This window comes from Anabrus simplex, chromosome 7 (genome assembly GCF_040414725.1).
Source record: "Anabrus simplex isolate iqAnaSimp1 chromosome 7, ASM4041472v1, whole genome shotgun sequence".
In the NCBI taxonomy this organism is placed as follows: Eukaryota; Metazoa; Arthropoda; class Insecta; order Orthoptera; family Tettigoniidae; genus Anabrus; species Anabrus simplex.
In genome coordinates, this window is record NC_090271.1 from 91,113,538 (window position 1) to 91,136,222 (window position 22,685).

The 22,685-nt window shown below is 37.9% G+C and overlaps 2 protein-coding genes across 2 annotated transcripts in view; both read left to right on the forward strand.

Moving 5' to 3' along the window:
* The window catches only part of mnd (minidiscs), a 288,168-nt gene that overhangs the window by 27,344 nt on the left and 238,139 nt on the right, over positions 1-22,685 (forward strand). The window lies entirely within an intron of this gene.
* LOC137501510 (uncharacterized) lies at positions 6,106-10,939 on the forward strand. Its single transcript, XM_068228574.1, has 4 exons — positions 6,106-6,575; positions 6,796-6,970; positions 10,447-10,591; positions 10,713-10,939. Exons 1-4 carry the CDS (start codon positions 6,355-6,357, stop codon positions 10,937-10,939), a joined length of 768 nt encoding a protein of 255 aa, XP_068084675.1. The 5' UTR covers positions 6,106-6,354.

The window sequence follows — 22,685 nt, forward strand, 5'->3', positions numbered from 1 at the left end:
CGGTTAGGGACCAAAAGCTATAATTTCACCAAATTTCAATTGTCTACTTCGTCTGGCAGGTTGTGCCGCCATTTTGATTTGGGGGGATAGGGGATAAAAATGAGGAAATTCTCGAAAATTTTTAAGCCCACGAAACCTATAGGTTATCGTTTTGGATATACTATACGACTGTGTTCTTATGCTGAGCCCAAAATTTGAGCCCCCCTGGCGTGCCCCCTTCAGGGAATTTTGAGAATTTCCGATTTTTCTAGGGATCCTGGGGTCATCAGTTTCTCCCGTACCAAGTTTCAAATTTCTGAGATTTCTGGAAGTGCCTCATTAATTCACGTCTTTTTTCATTTTTAAATATTTATATATACACATCGCTCTAGCCCGACTTGCTTTTATATATATAGATGACGGATAAGCATGAGCACGTTGAAAAGTGCAGACTTCCACTTCGAGATTCATATCTCCTAAACGGTTTATGATATTAAGAAACGGTTTGCGCCTTCAGACGCCTCATTTATCGCTCTACATATTTGTTTCTAAACCATTTCCTCGTATCTCCCATATTAAGGGGGTAAATTGAAATCAAATTGTGAATAGGGTGAAATTTGTGTGCATTTTTATCATTTTACATTACTTTTTGCCTACTTATATATAAGCTAGAATCATGAAATTTGGTACACACATGTCCCTTAATCGTGCCAATGTGCGCACACAACGTGATGATCCTATCATTCTTATAAGTGTGTCAAACAATGAAATATACTTGTAAAAATCACCAAATTTACGAACAATCCAGAAATACGGCCAAATTTAACGTATAAGAAGAGAGATACGACAAAATGTCACAGGACCAAAGTTGTAGATCACTCCGAATTGAAGGGACATTGTGCCATCCGTTTTGTGATACGACTTACCGTTTAGCCACCAAATAGCTCAAAAGGAATGTCTGCACAGTCATTAAAATTGCCTCAATATTTCGATATCTTTGGGGGTAAAAAGTGAAAAATTTGAACATCTTGGAATTTTCCCGTCGGTTAGGGACCAAAAGCTATAATTTCACCAAATTTCAATTGTCTACCTCGTCTGGCAGGTTGTGCCGCCATCTTGATTTGGGGGGATGGGGGATAAAAATGAGGAAATTCCCGAAAATTTTTAAGCCCACGAAACCTATAGGTTATCGTTTTGGATATACTATACGACTGTGTTCTTATGCTGAGCCCAAAATTTGAGCCCCCCCAGCGTGCCCCCTTCAGGGAATTTTGAGAATTTCCGATTTTTCTAGGGATCCTGGGGTCATCAGTTTCTCCCGTACCAAGTTTCAAATTTCTGAGATTTCTGGAAGTGCCTCATTAATTCACGTCTTTTTTCATTTTTAAATATTTATATATACATCGCTCCAGCCCGACTTGCTTTTATATATATAGATGACGGATAAGCATGAGCACGTTGAAAAGTGCAGACTTCCACTTCGAGATTCATATCTCCTAAACGGTTTATGATATTAAGAAACGGTTTGCGCCATCAGACGCCTCATTTATCGCTCTACATATTTGTTTCTAAACCATTTCCTCGTATCTCCCATATTAAGGGGGTAAATTGAGATCAAATTTTGAATAGGGTGAAATTTGGGTGCATTTTTAACATTTTACATTACGTTTTGCCTACTTATGTATAAGCTAGAATCATGAAATTTGGTACACACATGTCCCTTAATCGTGACAATGTGCGCACACAACGTGATGATCCTATCATTCTTATAAGTGTGTCAAACAATGAAATATACTTGTAAAAATCACCAAATTTACGAACAATCCAGAAATACGGCCAAATTTAACGTATAAGGGAGAGAGATACGACAAAATGTCACAGGACCAAAGTTGTAGATCACTCCGAATTGAAGAGACATTGTGCCATCCGTTTTGTGATACAACTTACCGTTTAGCCAAAAAATAGCTCAAAAGGAATGTCTGCACAGTCATTAAAATTGCCTCCATATTTCGATATCTTTGGGGGGTAAAAAGTGAAAAATTTGAACATCTTGGAATTTTCCCGTCGGTTAGGGACCAAAAGCTATAATTTCACCAAATTTCAATTGTCTACTTCGTCTGGCAGGTTGTGCCGCCATTTTGATTTGGGGGGATAGGGGATAAAAATGAGGAAATTCTCGAAAATTTTTAAGCCCACGAAACCTATAGGTTATCGTTTTGGATATACTATACGACTGTGTTCTTATGCTGAGCCCAAAATTTGAGCCCCCCCAGCCTGCCCCCTTCAGGGAATTTTGAGAATTTCCGATTTTTCTAGGGATCCTGGGGTCATCAGTTTCTCCCGTACCAAGTTTCAAATTTCTGAGATTTCTGGAAGTGCCTCATTAATTCACGTCTTTTTTTCATTTTTAAATATTTATATATACATCGCTCCAGCCCGACTTGCTTTTATATATATATATATAGATGACGGATAAGCATGAGCACGTTGAAAAGTGCAGACTTCCACTTCGAGATTCATATCTCCTAAATGGTTTATGATATTAAGAAACGGTTTGCGCCATCAGGCGCCTCATTTATTGCTCTACATGTTTGTTTCTAAACCATATCCTCGTATCTCCCATATTAAGGGGGTAAATTGAAATCAAATTGTGAATAGGGTGAAATTTGTGTGCATTTTTATCATTTTACATTACTTTTTGCCTACTTATATATAAGCTAGAATCATGAAATTTGGTACACACATGTCCCTTAATCGTGCCAATGTGCGCACACAACGTGATGATCCTATCATTCTTATAAGTGTGTCAAACAATGAAATATACTTGTAAAAATCACCAAATTTACGAACAATCCAGAAATACGGCCAAATTTAACGTATAAGAAGAGAGATACGACAAAATGTCACAGGACCAAAGTTGTAGATCACTCCGAATTGAAGGGACATTGTGCCATCCGTTTTGTGATACGACTTACCGTTTAGCCACCAAATAGCTCAAAAGGAATGTCTGCACAGTCATTAAAATTGCCTCAATATTTCGATATCTTTGGGGGTAAAAAGTGAAAAATTTGAACATCTTGGAATTTTCCCGTCGGTTAGGGACCAAAAGCTATAATTTCACCAAATTTCAATTGTCTACCTCGTCTGGCAGGTTGTGCCGCCATCTTGATTTGGGGGGATGGGGGATAAAAATGAGGAAATTCCCGAAAATTTTTAAGCCCACGAAACCTATAGGTTATCGTTTTGGATATACTATACGACTGTGTTCTTATGCTGAGCCCAAAATTTGAGCCCCCCCCAGCGTGCCCCCTTCAGGGAATTTTGAGAATTTCCGATTTTTCTAGGGATCCTGGGGTCATCAGTTTCCTCCGAACCAAGTTTCAAATTTCTGAGATTTCTGGAAGTGCCTCATTAATTCACGTCTTTTTTCATTTTTAAATATTTATATATACATCGCTCCAGCCCGACTTGCTTTTATATATATAGATGACGGATAAGCATGAGCACGTTGAAAAGTGCAGACTTCCACTTCGAGATTCATATCTCCTAAACGGTTTATGATATTAAGAAACGGTTTGCGCCTTCAGACGCCTCATTTATCGCTCTACATATTTGTTTCTAAACCATTTCCTCGTATCTCCCATATTAAGGGGGTAAATTGAGATCAAATTTTGAATAGGGTGAAATTTGGGTGCATTTTTAACATTTTACATTACGTTTTGCCTACTTATGTATAAGCTAGAATCATGAAATTTGGTACACACATGTCCCTTAATCGTGACAATGTGCGCACACAACGTGATGATCCTATCATTCTTATAAGTGTGTCAAACAATGAAATATACTTGTAAAAATCACCAAATTTACGAACAATCCAGAAATACGGCCAAATTTAACGTATAAGAAGAGAGATACGACAAAATGTCACAGGACCAAAGTTGTAGATCACTCCGAATTGAAGGGACGTTGTGCCATCCGTTTTGTGATACGACTTACCGTTTAGCCACCAAATAGCTCAAAAGGAATGTCTGCACAGTCATTAAAATTGCCTCAATATTTCGATATCTTTGGGGGTAAAAAGTGAAAAATTTGAACATCTTGGAATTTTCCCGTCGGTTAGGGACCAAAAGATATAATTTCACCAAATTTCAATTGCCTACCTCTTCTGGCAGGTTGTGCCGCCATCTTGATTTGGGGGGATGGGGGATAAAAATGAGGAAATTCCCGAAATTTTTTAAGCCCACGAAACCTATAGGTTATCGTTTTGGATATACTATACGACTGTGTTCTTATGCTGAGCCCAAAATTTGAGCCCCCCCAGCGTGCCCCCTTCAGGGAATTTTGAGAATTTCCGATTTTTTTAGGGATCCTGAGGTCATCAGTTTCCTCCGTACAAAGTTTCAAATTTCTGAGATTTCTGGAAGTGCCTCATTAATTCACGTCTTTTTTCATTTTTAAATATTTATATATACATCGCTCCAGCCCGACTTGCTTTTATATATATAGATAGATGACGGATAAGCATGAGCACGTTGAAAAGTGCGGACTTCCACTTCGAGATTCATATCTCCTAAACGGTTTATGATATTAAGAAACAGTTTGCGCCATCAGACGCCCCATTTATCGCTCTACATATTTGTTTCTAAACCATTTCCTCGTATCTCCCATATTAAGGGGGTAAATTGAGATCAAATTTTGAATAGGGTGAAATTTGGGTGCATTTTTAACATTTTACATTACGTTTTGCCTACTTATGTATAAGCTAGAATCATGAAATTTGGTACACACATGTCCCTTAATCGTGACAATGTGCGCACACAACGTGATGATCCTGTCATTCTTATAAGTGTGTCAAACAATGAAATATACTTGTAAAAATCACCAAATTTACGAACAATCCAGAAATACGGCCAAATTTAACGTATAAGGGAGAGAGATACGACAAAATGTCACAGGACCAAAGTTGTAGATCACTCCGAATTGAAGAGACATTGTGCCATCCGTTTTGTGATACGACTTACCGTTTAGCCAAAAAATAGCTCAAAAGGAATGTCTGCACAGTCATTAAAATTGCCTCCATATTTCGATATCTTTGGGGGGTAAAAAGTGAAAAATTTGAACATCTTGGAATTTTCCCGTCGGTTAGGGACCAAAAGCTATAATTTCACCAAATTTCAATTGTCTACCTCGTCTGGCAGGTTGTGCCGCCATCTTGATTTGGGGGGATGGGGGATAAAAATGAGGAAATTCCCGAAAATTTTTAAGCCCACGAAACCTATAGGTTATCGTTTTGGATATACTATACGACTGTGTTCTTATGCTGAGCCCAAAATTTGACCCCCCCCAGCGTGCCCCCTTCAGGGAATTTTGAGAATTTCCGATTTTTCTAGGGATCCTGGGGTCATCAGTTTCCTCCGTACCAAGTTTCAAATTTCTGAGATTTCTGGAAGTGCCTCATTAATTCACGTCTTTTTTCATTTTTAAATATTTATATATACATCGCTCCAGCCCGACTTGCTTTTATATATATAGAAGCAAGTCGGGCTGGAGCGATGTATATATAAATATTTAAAAATGAAAAAAGACGTGAATTAATGAGGCACTTCCAGAAATCTCAGAAATTTGAAACTTGGTACGAGGGAAACTGATGACCCCAGGATCCCTAGAAAAATCGGAAATTCTCAAAATTCCCTGAAGGGGGCACGCTGGGGGGGCTCAAATTTTGGGCTCAGTATAAGAACACAGTCGTATAGTATATCCAAAACGATAACCTACAGGTTTCGTGGGCTTAAAAATTTTCGGGAATTTCCTCATTTTTATCCCCCATCCCCCCAAATCAAGATGGCGGCACAACCTGCGAGACGAGGTAGACAATTGAAATTTGGTGAAATTATAGCTTTTGGTCCCTAACCGACGGGAAAATTCCAAGATGTTCAAATTTTTCACTTTTTACCCCCAAGGATATCGAAATATGGAGGCAATTTTAATGACTGTGCAGACATTCCTTCTGAGCTATTTTTTGGCTAAACGGTAAGTCGTATCACAAAACGGATGGCACAATGTCCCTTCAATTCGGAGTGATCTACAACTTTGGTCCTGTGACATTTTGTCGTATCTCTCTCCCTTATGCCCGTTGCTCACGGTCAAATTTTTCACCACATTTATTGAACAACTCGTTGTTCAATAAGGAGTGACTGTTGCTAACGGTCAAATTTTACGGAACACCTGATTTGATAAAGTATTTTGTCAAATCATGGTCAAATAGAGCATGTCCTATTTTCATTAAATTATTTGATACAACAGCCAATCACAGCAGTGTATGAGATGAAGTAGCGATCTGGTAGCGGGTCTGTGAAGCTCAAGTTGTAAACAAACATGTCGGGCTGGACGAAAGAAGCAGTCGAAATTTTAATTGAAGAGTATATGAAACATACGTGTTTATATGCAGTTAAGTCTCCACTGTATCATAACAGGAATGCTAGGAGAGATGCGGAGGCAAAAATTGCGCGTGCACTGTGTGAAGTCCGGCCAAACACGGATTCTTCAGAAGTGAAGTCCAAGATCAATGGCCTACGAACACAATTTAACAACGAAAGGTTAGTGCAGTATTATTCCTTCACTTTATTATTATTTTACGATCTGGGAGACGATTGTTCCGTTATTGTAGTTAGTACTCGGCCTGTGATAAATTATTTGAATGATCTATCTCAAGTTCGGTCTAGCCATTCATAGAAAGGCCTATGTTTTCTAAGCAGCAGTAACTATTATACATAGGCCTACTGCATGTGTTTTAATGGATTGACATTACGATTTCAGGAATAAAGTTAACAAACTGAAGAGTGGAATGAGCTCCGATGATGTATACAGGCCATCATTTGTTTGGTATGACAGACTGCTGTTTCTTACTGACCACATCATGCCAAGAAGTAGCAAATCTAACCTTGACATGTCACAGCTCAGTGAAGATGGATTTACTGAGTCTATAGTCTTGGTAAGTGCACTGAATACGAAGTATATTAATCATTTTATGAAATAAATAACTTGCATTCTAATGATCATCATTATAAATATCCCATAAAAGTGAAGCAGAATAAATTAAGAAGCAAGTTAGAAAAGTAAGTAGGCCTAAATAAAGAAACCTTTCTGAAATATTGTTTATTTAAGAGAACAAAAACACTGATGCTTGGTTCTAAGGTTGCTATTGTATAAGCTGTTCATTAAAATAACATTAGACGTTTTAGTGCAGGCAACACTTGTAACAGTTTCATGTGAGAAGAAAGGTAGGGGGATTTTAATGTTGGTGCTTCTTAATCATACTGGTCTCTCTCCTTGCTAGTGGTGCTGATGAGATGAAGTAACAATTGCCATATGTAATTGTAGGAATGATTTGGTTACTGAGTTTAAACACCTGCATTACTGAGCTGCATGTCATTTAGATCTATTAAAATTGTTAAGTAATACTTTATTATATTTACATATATTATCAGACTAATTAACAAAAATGAAACAAGACAGCAAATAGTGAAATCAAAAAAGTGTTTGTTCTGCCTTCAAAATCGGTAGCTGTTCACCCAATGTTCTTGCCACTTCACTTGTCCTATTCTACTAAAATAACCTTTAAAATTATTTGTTATGTTCAGAGGTATTTGAGCTGCTGTGTTTCCACTTTGCCCCTCAGTTCCTTCCATTGACTGACTGTTCCTCCAGTTTCCATGCTGCAGCCTTCCTTCATTTATATTTTCCTGATCTGTGCTGTTCAGACACATGTAAACTGCTTTGTTCTATTCCAGAAGGAAGTTATGCAAAGTACAGGTGACTTGAACAATAGCTCCAACTTTGTCCACTGACAGGTTTATTTTACTTATGGGACATTGGTACTGAGTTTTCACACTTCCATATTTCTGAACCAAACTTCTTGAAATTTTGACAGCTGACTTTAAACTTAGAAACTAACATGTATACAACATTTCATTGAAATTATTCAATTAATTCTCAAAATGTATGCATTTTACTTAAATTATTTTTGCTAATCATGTATTAATCAAAATCTTCCACACACATTAGCAATGCTATTAAAATTTAGTATTTTGATATTACATACCCTCAAACAGGCTTAAGAACTTTACAGAAAGATATCTCAAGTAACTTCAAAGATTTAGCTGTAATAAATTTTAATATCACACATAATATTTTTTAAAAATTTTATGGCTTCTTTCCTACAAATTTTTATTTTTCTTACTCAGAACAAAGAAACCTGAATTTTTGCTCTGTAACTTTGTTCACTGTCTATTTCTGAACATAAATGGAAAATTTCACCCATTTCAGACAAAATGTGATACGTGTGGACTCAGCGAGCTAACAATTCATTGCTTGCTAGTCTCTGGTAGGTAGGCAAAATTCTCAATAACATGCTGTCAGACAACTGAACAGACATCTTGGTATGGCTCTGTGGAGTCCCGCCACGGGCAATGCTTCTATTGTAGAAGCACCAAGAATCTGTTTCTTGGGGACATTTTTTGTGTTCTGGTTTGTGATCTGTAGACCTGTAATGGTACAGGGTAGCATATATTGCATTTTTCATGGCAGGTACATCTGGTAAATGATTCTGAATGACCTGTCTATAGTAACTTGTGAGTTTCTTTATGTTCTCTAAATTCAGTTTAGTAGGGCCACGACCACCCAGTTTTAGGTCTTTAGTGTCCTTTTTTAGTTTAAAAAATGCTGTGGTCATTCTTTGCCACATGGTTAACACTCCTCTTTTACTATTTCCACACCTTTACCATACATTGAAACTTCATTCAGGTGCTGGTGGGTCCTAGCATCTCCGTCAGAGAGTACAGTGGTGTATCTCATCTTGCACTCCTGAAGAGATCTCCACATTATATCAGCTGCAGTGACCTCCATTGAACCTGAGGAGCCATCATAATTTTTACAGCATTCACCACTCTTTTTATGATACCCTGAAAGCACCATGAATTCTGGTATATCAGGATCCATTTCATTAGCGATAGTGACACAATAGTAGCAAAATTTTGACAAAACCTCATAGTAAATGATCAGTCCTGTTAAAATATCAGCTACCAGGCCAATGCCATACAATGATGTATGGCCTTGCTTGTGATATGTGCCATCATAAGACACAGCAATGTCTATGACACTGGCATTCACTAATGAAGAATCAACATCCTCATGTGCTTTGCGAACATTCATTCTGGACTCCCTAAGCATTTTCATTTTTGCATCTATGACCTCTGTGGCTAGGCCATTCATGTGGCTGGTGAATATCTTGGAGTTCATACAGTGCATACCCATGCATATGCAGAACCTTTCCATATATCTATGGCCTAGCCCCATACTTAGAAAAGCCTCTACACTTTTTCTATTGACATCGAAGGGAGGTCTTTCAGATTTACACTGTACTTTGGCCCTAGGACTGGTATACACCTTGTTGGTACAATGCTTGCATGCACTACATATTACATGCAGCTTGTTTGCCAAACCAAGCTGATATTTTACCACAACATTTAGACTAGCACGGTCACATTCAGGACATTTCAAATTGTTTAATAAATCCTGAAGAGTGCCACTATGTATTAGCATGTAGCTCGAATCACTCTGACCTAGCAGCACAGGTGAAACTGCAGATAATTTCTGCTCAGTTCTAGTTTAATTTGATTGATTTTCAATAGATCTGTTATGAAAAGCAACATTATTACCACTAAGCTGTAAATTAGTGGTAGATTGTCCAACAGTAGCATTGCTACAACTAGGTTCTAAATCAGTAGTAGACTGTGCAACAGTTTGGCCTACCTGATTTTTCAACTCCCTTTTCTTACTCAGGCCTTCACGAGCTGCCTCAAGTTGTTTTTTCCTTTTATTAGATCTTCATTTAGAGGGATACCATCGTGAGCTTGATGTATCCATTTTCGTTTTACCAAGAAATGGAAATTAGTACGGCTGAACACTACTTTGTTTGCAAACACACCTTACCCGACTCTACCTGCAATTGAAATTTCTTTTGCTCCATTGTCAATACTCTGTTGGGAAAGGGTTTCATGATGTTTATGGACAGTGAAAAAGCATCATCAGCCACAAAAACAAAGGGAAACTCCTTGTCAGATTCAGGCAGCTGACGAGGAGGAGGTATGACCAGCATTCTGTCATGCATTACTGAAGATAAATCACTTTTCTGAAACACACCCCCATCACTTACACGACCATTAGTTCCAATATCCACATAAATAAATTTATAGGTTGCATCAACCACTGCTAGTAAAATAATGCGTTTTGTGCCCTTGTAATTATAATAGTGTGATCCACTTGATTGTGGAGCTGCAAAATGAATATGTTTCCCATCAATTGCTCCCATGCAGTTTGGGAAGTTCCACTTCTCTTCAAATTCTTGAGCAATATTTAACCATTTTTCATTTGTGTCTGGAACCTGAAATGAAAATTAATTCCTTACAGAATTTTGAAGGAAGCTCCATGGTGACGGTGGATGATATAGCATTAGATGATGACGGGGCACTGGTAGACCTAGTTCAGGAGTCTGACACAGTCACACCTGCTTCTAGCACAAAGAGTGTGATGAACCAGCCTCCACAAAAAGAAGGTACAAAACATTATATACCCAGTAAAATGGAGTTACTGCATTTAATTTAAAATAACATTCTTAGGAAAGCGTGGTTTCATTAATGATACTTTTAAAATATGAGGGATTTTCCACTTTTCAGGTACATCAATCAGAAAAAGAAAAAAGGTTTCACCTGAGGACCAAGTGCTGGCAAGTGCTAGTCAGGTATTAGCATCCATGTCAGCTTCAGCTGTAGATTCAGAGGAAGCATTTGCAAACTACATTGCTTGTGAGCTCCGTCAAATAAAAAACAAAAGAGTGAAAATTTTAACTAAACAAAAAATACAGAACTTACTTACAGAGGCTCTACTGGAAGAAATGGAGTAAAATATGTCATAAAATAAAATAATTACCTTATGTTGTGATATAATTATTAATAAATATACAGTCCTACTTACAAATAGTCTTTCCTTAATGCATTGTCTATCTCCCTACATGTTTCAGGGATTATACGAGCCAGGGTACCAAAAGGTATTTTTGTAGCATACATGAGGTTTGTATATAATTCACCAGTGGCAAGAAATCGCAGTGTTACATGTAGTCTCATTGCAGCTAGAATAGCTTGCCTCATATTTGTGTCTTTCTTGCTATTCTAGGTCCAACTAACTGGAGCAATTTTTTGAAGTTCCCTTCACTCACTCTTAAGAAATTCCTGTATGATTCAGTGTCCTCTAATCTCAATTCATTCTGGACTAAAGATAACAATCCCCTTCCATCATCCCACCCAAGGTCTGGTCCACCACCTTATAGCTCTCCTCTTCCTACTGTTTTTCCTTTTAATAACTGCACATGCAGCTATTGCAACTAAAGCTGCAATTTGTTTACTATGTACTGATGGCATTTGTGATTTATTCACTGACAGTAGAACATGCTCATCTGACAGCCAAAGAGCAAAACAATCAGTTTCAGTACTTGGGACCTATTCCCACAGAGGTCAGGCCAAACAAATTTAATTCTGAGTTTTGACCAACAGATGGCACTGGTATGAGTTTGAAGAAATATTTTACCGTGTACAACACAACATATTTGATAAAAGATGTTGAGAAATTTTTGTCAAATCTTTTGTCAAATAATTTTACCAAAAATTTGACCGTGAGCAACAGGCATTATACGTTAAATTTGGCCGTATATCTGGATTGTTCGTAAATTTGGTGATTTTTACAAGTATATTTTATTGTTTGACACACTTATAAGAATGATAGGATCATCACGTTGTGTGCGCACATTGGCACGATTAAGGGACATATGTTTACCAAATTTCATGATTCTAGCTTATACATAAGTAGGCAAAATGTAATGTAAAATGTTAAAAATGCACCCAAATTTCACCCTATTCAAAATTTGAACTCAATTTACCCCCTTAATACGGGAGATACGAGGAAATGATTTAGAAACAAACATGTAGAGCGATAAATGAGGCGTCTGATGGCGCAAACCGTTTCTTAATATCATAAACCGTTTAGGAGATATGAATCTCGAAGAGGAAGTCTGCACTTTTCAACGTGCTCATGCTTATTCGTCATCTATATATATAAAAGCAAGTCGGGCTGGAGCGATGTATATATAAATATTTAAAAATGAAAAAAGACGTGAATTAATGAGGCACTTCCAGAAATCTCAGAAATTTGAAACTTGGTACGAGGGAAACTGATGACCCCAGGATCCCTAGAAAAATCGGAAATTCTCAAAATTCCCTGAAGGGGGCACGCTGGGGGGGCTCAAATTTTGGGCTCAGTATAAGAACACAGTCGTATAGTATATCCAAAACGATAACCTATAGGTTTCGTGGGCTTAAAAATTTTCGGGAATTTCCTCATTTTTATCCCCCATCCCCCCAAATCAAGATGGCGGCACAACCTGCGAGACGAGGTAGACAATTGAAATTTGGTGAAATTATAGCTTTTGGTCCCTAACCGACGGGAAAATTCCAAGATGTTCAAATTTTTCACTTTTTACCCCCAAGGATATCGAAATATGGAGGCAATTTTAATGACTGTGCAGACATTCCTTCTGAGCTATTTTTTGGCTAAACGGTAAGTCGTATCACAAAACGGATGGCACAATGTCCCTTCAATTCGGAGTGATCTACAACTTTGGTCCTGTGACATTTTGTCGTATCTCTCTCCCTTATACGTTAAATTTGGCCGTATTTCTGGATTGTTCGTAAATTTGGTGATTTTTACAAGTATATTTTATTGTTTGACACACTTATAAGAATGATAGGATCATCACGTTGTGTGCGCACATTGGCACGATTAAGGGACATATGTTTACCAAATTTCATGATTCTAGCTTATACATAAGTAGGCAAAATGTAATGTAAAATGTTAAAAATGCACCCAAATTTCACCCTATTCAAAATTTGAACTCAATTTACCCCCTTAATACGGGAGATACGAGGAAATGATTTAGAAACAAACATGTAGAGCGATAAATGAGGCGTCTGATGGCGCAAACCGTTTCTTAATATCATAAACCGTTTAGGAGATATGAATCTCGAAGTGGAAGTCTGCACTTTTCAACGTGCTCGTGCTTATTTGTCATCTATATATATAAAAGCAAGTCGGGCTGGAGCGATGTATATATAAATATTTAAAAATGAAAAAAGACGTGAATTAATGAGGCACTTCCAGAAATCTCAGAAATTTGAAACTTGGTACGAGGGAAACTGATGACCCCAGGATCCCTAGAAAAATCGGAAATTCTCAAAATTCCCTGAAGGGGGCACGCTGGGGGGGCTCAAATTTTGGGCTCAGTATAAGAACACAGTCGTATAGTATATCCAAAACGATAACCTACAGGTTTCGTGGGCTTAAAAATTTTCGGGAATTTCCTCATTTTTATCCCCCATCCCCCCAAATCAAGATGGCGGCACAACCTGCGAGACGAGGTAGACAATTGAAATTTGGTGAAATTATAGCTTTTGGTCCCTAACCGACGGGAAAATTCCAAGATGTTCAAATTTTTCACTTTTTACCCCCAAGGATATCGAAATATGGAGGCAATTTTAATGACTGTGCAGACATTCCTTCTGAGCTATTTTTTGGCTAAACGGTAAGTCGTATCACAAAACGGATGGCACAATGTCCCTTCAATTCGGAGTGATCTACAACTTTGGTCCTGTGACATTTTGTCGTATCTCTCTCCCTTATACGTTAAATTTGGCCGTATATCTGGATTGTTCGTAAATTTGGTGATTTTTACAAGTATATTTTATTGTTTGACACACTTATAAGAATGATAGGATCATCACGTTGTGTGCGCACATTGGCACGATTAAGGGACATATGTTTACCAAATTTCATGATTCTAGCTTATACATAAGTAGGCAAAATGTAATGTAAAATGTTAAAAATGCACCCAAATTTCACCCTATTCAAAATTTGAACTCAATTTACCCCCTTAATACGGGAGATACGAGGAAATGATTTAGAAACAAACATGTAGAGCGATAAATGAGGCGTCTGATGGCGCAAACCGTTTCTTAATATCATAAACCGTTTAGGAGATATGAATCTCGAAGAGGAAGTCTGCACTTTTCAACGTGCTCATGCTTATTCGTCATCTATATATATAAAAGCAAGTCGGGCTGGAGCGATGTATATATAAATATTTAAAAATGAAAAAAGACGTGAATTAATGAGGCACTTCCAGAAATCTCAGAAATTTGAAACTTGGTACGAGGGAAACTGATGACCCCAGGATCCCTAGAAAAATCGGAAATTCTCAAAATTCCCTGAAGGGGGCACGCTGGGGGGGCTCAAATTTTGGGCTCAGTAAAAGAACACAGTCGTATAGTATATCCAAAACGATAACCTATAGGTTTCGTGGGCTTAAAAATTTTCGGGAATTTCCTCATTTTTATCCCCCATCCCCCCAAATCAAGATGGCGGCACAACCTGCGAGACGAGGTAGACAATTGAAATTTGGTGAAATTATAGCTTTTGGTCCCTAACCGACGGGAAAATTCCAAGATGTTCAAATTTTTCACTTTTTACCCCCAAGGATATCGAAATATGGAGGCAATTTTAATGACTGTGCAGACATTCCTTCTGAGCTATTTTTTGGCTAAACGGTAAGTCGTATCACAAAACGGATGGCACAACGTCCCTTCAATTCGGAGTGATCTACAACTTTGGTCCTGTGACATTTTGTCGTATCTCTCTCCCTTATACGTTAAATTTGGCCGTATTTCTGGATTGTTCGTAAATTTGGTGATTTTTACAAGTATATTTTATTGTTTGACACACTTATAAGAATGATAGGATCATCACGTTGTGTGCGCACATTGGCACGATTAAGGGACATATGTTTACCAAATTTCATGATTCTAGCTTATACATAAGTAGGCAAAATGTAATGTAAAATGTTAAAAATGCACCCAAATTTCACCCTATTCAAAATTTGAACTCAATTTACCCCCTTAATACGGGAGATACGAGGAAATGATTTAGAAACAAACATGTAGAGCGATAAATGAGGCGTCTGATGGCGCAAACCGTTTCTTAATATCATAAACCGTTTAGGAGATATGAATCTCGAAGTGGAAGTCTGCACTTTTCAACGTGCTCGTGCTTATTTGTCATCTATATATATAAAAGCAAGTCGGGCTGGAGCGATGTATATATAAATATTTAAAAATGAAAAAAGACGTGAATTAATGAGGCACTTCCAGAAATCTCAGAAATTTGAAACTTGGTACGAGGGAAACTGATGACCCCAGGATCCCTAGAAAAATCGGAAATTCTCAAAATTCCCTGAAGGGGGCACGCTGGGGGGGCTCAAATTTTGGGCTCAGTATAAGAACACAGTCGTATAGTATATCCAAAACGATAACCTACAGGTTTCGTGGGCTTAAAAATTTTCGGGAATTTCCTCATTTTTATCCCCCATCCCCCCAAATCAAGATGGCGGCACAACCTGCGAGACGAGGTAGACAATTGAAATTTGGTGAAATTATAGCTTTTGGTCCCTAACCGACGGGAAAATTCCAAGATGTTCAAATTTTTCACTTTTTACCCCCAAGGATATCGAAATATGGAGGCAATTTTAATGACTGTGCAGACATTCCTTCTGAGCTATTTTTTGGCTAAACGGTAAGTCGTATCACAAAACGGATGGCACAATGTCCCTTCAATTCGGAGTGATCTACAACTTTGGTCCTGTGACATTTTGTCGTATCTCTCTCCCTTATACGTTAAATTTGGCCGTATATCTGGATTGTTCGTAAATTTGGTGATTTTTACAAGTATATTTTATTGTTTGACACACTTATAAGAATGATAGGATCATCACGTTGTGTGCGCACATTGGCACGATTAAGGGACATATGTTTACCAAATTTCATGATTCTAGCTTATACATAAGTAGGCAAAATGTAATGTAAAATGTTAAAAATGCACCCAAATTTCACCCTATTCAAAATTTGAACTCAATTTACCCCCTTAATACGGGAGATACGAGGAAATGATTTAGAAACAAACATGTAGAGCGATAAATGAGGCGTCTGATGGCGCAAACCGTTTCTTAATATCATAAACCGTTTAGGAGATATGAATCTCGAAGAGGAAGTCTGCACTTTTCAACGTGCTCATGCTTATTCGTCATCTATATATATAAAAGCAAGTCGGGCTGGAGCGATGTATATATAAATATTTAAAAATGAAAAAAGACGTGAATTAATGAGGCACTTCCAGAAATCTCAGAAATTTGAAACTTGGTACGAGGGAAACTGATGACCCCAGGATCCCTAGAAAAATCGGAAATTCTCAAAATTCCCTGAAGGGGGCACGCTGGGGGGGCTCAAATTTTGGGCTCAGTATAAGAACACAGTCGTATAGTATATCCAAAACGATAACCTACAGGTTTCGTGGGCTTAAAAATTTTCGGGAATTTCCTCATTTTTATCCCCTATCCCCCCAAATCAAGATGGCGGCACAACCTGCGAGACGAGGTAGACAATTGAAATTTGGTGAAATTATAGCTTTTGGTCCCTAACCGACGGGAAAATTCCAAGATGTTCAAATTTTTCACTTTTTACCCCCAAGGATATCGAAATATGGAGGCAATTTTAATGACTGTGCAGACATTCCTTCTGAGCTATTTTTTGGCTAAACGGTAAGTCGTATCACAAAACGGATGGCACAATGTCCCTTCAATTCGGAGTGATCTACAACTTTGGTCCTGTGACATTTTGTCGTATCTCTCTCCCTTATACGTTAAATTTGGCCGTATTTCTGGATTGTTCGTAAATTTGGTGATTTTTACAAGTATATTTTATTGTTTGACACACTTATAAGAATGATAGGATCATCACGTTGTGTGCGCACATTGGCACGATTAAGGGACATATGTTTACCAAATTTCATGATTCTAGCTTATACATAAGTAGGCAAAATGTAATGTAAAATGTTAAAAATGCACCCAAATTTCACCCTATTCAAAATTTGAACTCAATTTACCCCCTTAATACGGGAGATACGAGGAAATGATTTAGAAACAAACATGTAGAGCGATAAATGAGGCGTCTGATGGCGCAAACCGTTTCTTAATATCATAAACCGTTTAGGAGATATGAATCTCGAAGTGGAAGTCTGCACTTTTCAACGTGCTCGTGCTTATTCGTCATCTATATATATAAAAGCAAGTCGGGCTGGAGCGATGTATATATAAATATTTAAAAATGAAAAAAGACGTGAATTAATGAGGCACTTCCAGAAATCTCAGAAATTTGAAACTTGGTACGAGGGAAACTGATGACCCCAGGATCCCTAGAAAAATCGGAAATTCTCAAAATTCCCTGAAGGGGGCACGCTGGGGGGGCTCAAATTTTGGGCTCAGTATAAGAACACAGTCGTATAGTATATCCAAAACGATAACCTACAGGTTTCGTGGGCTTAAAAATTTTCGGGAATTTCCTCATTTTTATCCCCCATCCCCCCAAATCAAGATGGCGGCACAACCTGCGAGACGAGGTAGACAATTGAAATTTGGTGAAATTATAGCTTTTGGTCCCTAATCCAAGATGTTCAAATTTTTCACTTTTTACCCCCAAGGATATCGAAATATGGAGGCAATTTTAATGACTGTGCAGACATTCCTTCTGAGCTATTTTTTGGCTAAACGGTAAGTCGTATCACAAAACGGATGGCACAATGTCCCTTCAATTCGGAGTGATCTACAACTTTGGTCCTGTGACATTTTGTCGTATCTCTCTCCCTTATACGTTAAATTTGGCCGTATTTCTGGATTGTTCGTAAATTTGGTGATTTTTACAAGTATATTTTATTGTTTGACACACTTATAAGAATGATAGGATCATCACGTTGTGTGCGCACATTGGCACGATTAAGGGACATATGTTTACTAAATTTCATGATTCTAGCTTATACATAAGTAGGCAAAATGTAATGTAAAATGTTAAAAATGCACCCAAATTTCACCCTATTCAAAATTTGAACTCAATTTACCCCCTTAATACGGGAGATACGAGGAAATGATTTAGAAACAAACATGTAGAGCGATAAATGAGGCGTCTGATCACGCAAACCGTTTCTTAATATCATAAACCGTTTAGGAGATATGAATCTCGAAGTGGAAGTCTGCACTTTTCAACGTGCTCGTGCTTATTCGTCATCTATATATATAAAAGCAAGTCGGGCTGGAGCGATGTATATATAAATATTTAAAAATGAAAAAAGACGTGAATTAATGAGGCACTTCCAGAAATCTCAGAAATTTGAAACTTGGTACGAGGGAAACTGATGACCCCAGGATCCCTAGAAAAATCGGAAATTCTCAAAATTCCCTGAAGGGGGCACGCTGGGGGGGGCTCAAATTTTGGGCTCATTATAAGAACACAGTCGTATAGTATATCCAAAACGATAACCTATAGGTTTCGTGGGCTTAAAAATTTTCGGGAATTTCCTCATTTTTATCCCCCATCCCCCCAAATCAAGATGGCGGCACAACCTGCGAGACGAGGTAGACAATTGAAATTTGGTGAAATTATAGCTTTTGATCCCTAACCGACGGGAAAATTCCAAGATGTTCAAATTTTTCACTTTTTACACCCAAGGATATCGAAATATGGAGGCAATTTTAATGACTGTGCAGACATTCCTTCTGAGCTATTTTTTTGGCTAAACGGTAAGTCGTATCACAAAACGGATGGCACAATGTCCCTTCAATTCGGAGTGATCTACAACTTTGGTCCTGTGACATTTTGTCGTATCTCTCTCCCTTATACGTTAAATTTGGCCGTATTTCTGGATTGTTCGTAAATTTGGTGATTTTTACAAGTATATTTTATTGTTTGACACACTTATAAGAATGATAGGATCATCACGTTGTGTGCGCACATTGGCACGATTAAGGGACATATGTTTACCAAATTTCATGATTCTAGCTTATACATAAGTAGGCAAAATGTAATGTAAAATGCTAAAAATGCACCCAAATTTCACCCTATTCAAAATTTGAACTCAATTTACCCCCTTAATACGGGAGATACGAGGAAATGATTTAGAAACAAACATGTAGAGCGATAAATGAGGCGTCTGATGGCGCAAACCGTTTCTTAATATCATAAACCGTTTAGGAGATATGAATCTCGAAGTGGAAGTCTGCACTTTTCAACGTGCTCGTGCTTATTCGTCATCTATATATATATATATAAAAGCAAGTCGGGCTGGAGCGATGTATATATAAATATTTAAAAATGAAAAAAGACGTGAATTAATTAGGCACTTCCAGAAATCTCAGAAATTTGAAACTTGGTACGAGGGAAACTGATGACCCCAGGATCAATAGAAAAATCGGAAATTCTCAAAATTCCCTGAAGGGGGCACGCTGGGGGGGCTCAAATTTTGGGCTCAGTATAAGAACACAGTCGTATAGTATATCCAAAACGATAACCTACAGGTTTCGTGGGCTTAAAAATTTTCGGGAATTTCCTCATTTTTATCCCCCATCCCCCCAAATCAAGATGGCGGCACAACCTGCGAGACGAGGTAGACAATTGAAATTTGGTGAAATTATAGCTTTTGGTCCCTAACCGACGGGAAAATTCCAAGATGTTCAAATTTTTCACTTTTTACCCCCAAGGATATCGAAATATGGAGGCAATTTTAATGACTGTGCAGACATTCCTTCTGAGCTATTTTTTGGCTAAACGGTAAGTCGTATCACAAAACGGATGGCACAATGTCCCTTCAATTCGGAGTGATCTACAACTTTGGTCCTGTGACATTTTGTCGTATCTCTCTCCCTTATACGTTAAATTTGGCCGTATTTCTGGATTGTTCGTAAATTTGGTGATTTTTACAAGTATATTTTATTGTTTGACACACTTATAAGAATGATAGGATCATCACGTTGTGTGCGCACATTGGCACGATTAAGGGACATATGTTTACCAAATTTCATGATTCTAGCTTATACATAAGTAGGCAAAATGTAATGTAAAATGTTAAAAATGCACCCAAATTTCACCCTATTCAAAATTTGAACTCAATTTACCCCCTTAATACGGGAGATACGGGGAAATGATTTAGAAACAAACATGTAGAGCGATAAATGAGGCGTCTGATGGCGCAAACCGTTTCTTAATATCATAAAACGTTTAGGAGATATGAATCTCGAAGTGGAAGTCTGCACTTTTCAACGTGCTCGTGCTTATTCGTCATCTATATATATATATATATATATAAAAGCAAGTCGGGCTGGAGCGATGTATATATAAATATTTAAAAATGAAAAAAGACGTGAATTAATGAGGCACTTCCAGAAATCTCAGAAATTTGAAACTTGGTACGAGGGAAACTGATGACCCCAGGATCCCTAGAAAAATCGGAAATTCTCAAAATTCCCTGAAGGGGGCACGCTGGGGGGGCTCAAATTTTGGGCTCATTATAAGAACACAGTCGTATAGTATATCCAAAACGATAACCTATAGGTTTCGTGGGCTTAAAAATTTTCGGGAATTTCCTCATTTTTATCCCCCATCCCCCCAAATCAAGATGGCGGCACAACCTGCGAGACGAGGTAGACAATTGAAATTTGGTGAAATTATAGCTTTTGGTCCCTAACCGACGGGAAAATTCCAAGATGTTCAAATTTTTCACTTTTTACCCCCAAGGATATCGAAATATGGAGGCAATTTTAATGACTGTGCAGACATTCCTTCTGAGCTATTTTTTGGCTAAACGGTAAGTCGTATCACAAAACGGATGGCACAATGTCCCTTCAATTCGGAGTGATCTACAACTTTGGTCCTGTGACATTTTGTCGTATCTCTCTCCCTTATACGTTAAATTTGGCCGTATTTCTGGATTGTTCGTAAATGTGGTGATTTTTACAAGTATATTTTATTGTTTGACACACTTATAAGAATGATAGGATCATCACGTTGTGTGCGCACATTGGCACGATTAAGGGACATATGTTTACCAAATTTCATGATTCTAGCTTATACATAAGTAGGCAAAATGTAATGTAAAATGTTAAAAATGCACCCAAATTTCACCCTATTCAAAATTTGAACTCAATTTACCCCCTTAATACGGGAGATACGAGGAAATGATTTAGAAACAAACATGTAGAGCGATAAATGAGGCGTCTGATGGCGCAAACCGTTTCTTAATATCATAAACCGTTTAGGAGATATGAATCTCGAAGTGGAAGTCTGCACTTTTCAACGTGCTCGTGCTTATTCGTCATCTATATATATAAAAGCAAGTCGGGCTGGAGCGATGTATATATAAATATTTAAAAATGAAAAAAGACGTGAATTAATGAGGCACTTCCAGAAATCTCAGAAATTTGAAACTTGGTACGAGGGAAACTGATGACCCCAGGATCCCTAGAAAAATCGGAAATTCTCAAAATTCCCTGAAGGGGGCACGCTGGGGGGGCTCAAATTTTGGGCTCAGTATAAGAACACAGTCGTATAGTATATCCAAAACGATAACCTACAGGTTTCGTGGGCTTAAAAATTTTCGGGAATTTCCTCATTTTTATCCCCCATCCCCCCAAATCAAGATGGCGGCACAACCTGCGAGACGAGGTAGACAATTGAAATTTGGTGAAATTATAGCTTTTGGTCCCTAACCGACGGGAAAATTCCAAGATGTTCAAATTTTTCACTTTTTACCCCCAAGGTTGTTTGTTTGTTTCTTTGTTTGTTTGGTCTGTTTGTCTTTCTCTAACTTGAAAACTACTGGATATATTTCCACCAAACTTCATATTTAGAATCCACCTATCCTTTGGGGAGGTTTTAGGGCAAATATTGTTTCTAAATCCCTGAACTAATTGGGGGTTTATACGAAACCGAAACCGTGATTTTGCACTCCCTCAAAATACACACAACCAAACTTAATGGAAATCTACCTGCCTTAATGGAAATTAATTTCTAAACCTTTTCTTCTCATGTGCATCATTTCAATCACTTACAGGAAAGATAGTATGATCAAACTCTACACGAACATTGGCCCACCCAGTACCCATATGTGAGCCAAATGCTATGTCACATAATTATCCGAAAAGTAATGCAATGTAAAATAATCTTACACAAATTTCAACCTATTCAACGTTTCTGATTCAATCTGACCCATGAATAGATTAGATGCGAGAAAATATCATAGGACCAGCCATTTAGATCGCTAAATACTGCGCCTTACGGTACAATCCTTTGTCGATATGACGTACCGTTTAGCAGCAGTTAATCTGTAAATGAAGGTCTGCAATATTGTAAACATTCATATACTTTCGTATGTCCATCTGTATATATTCATTTATGTCGATTTGTAGCGATCGAGAAAGGATGTGTCTGCTATTGTAATCAGTACTCCCTACACCGACTTTGACTGCTGGCAGTAGGAATGGGGTCCTTCTCCAACTCCTGTGTAACTGGCATTAGTAAGGAGGGCCTACCATTTTAATGAATAATTCACTTTTCGATTTGTCTTGCAGAAGGCAAGGGATCATGCAGTTTTGTTCGAAAGTCCCCTACTCTATTGTGTTTGGCTCAAGCCAGGGTGCCCGCCATTATAAACAAATGTTCCAATCTAAAATT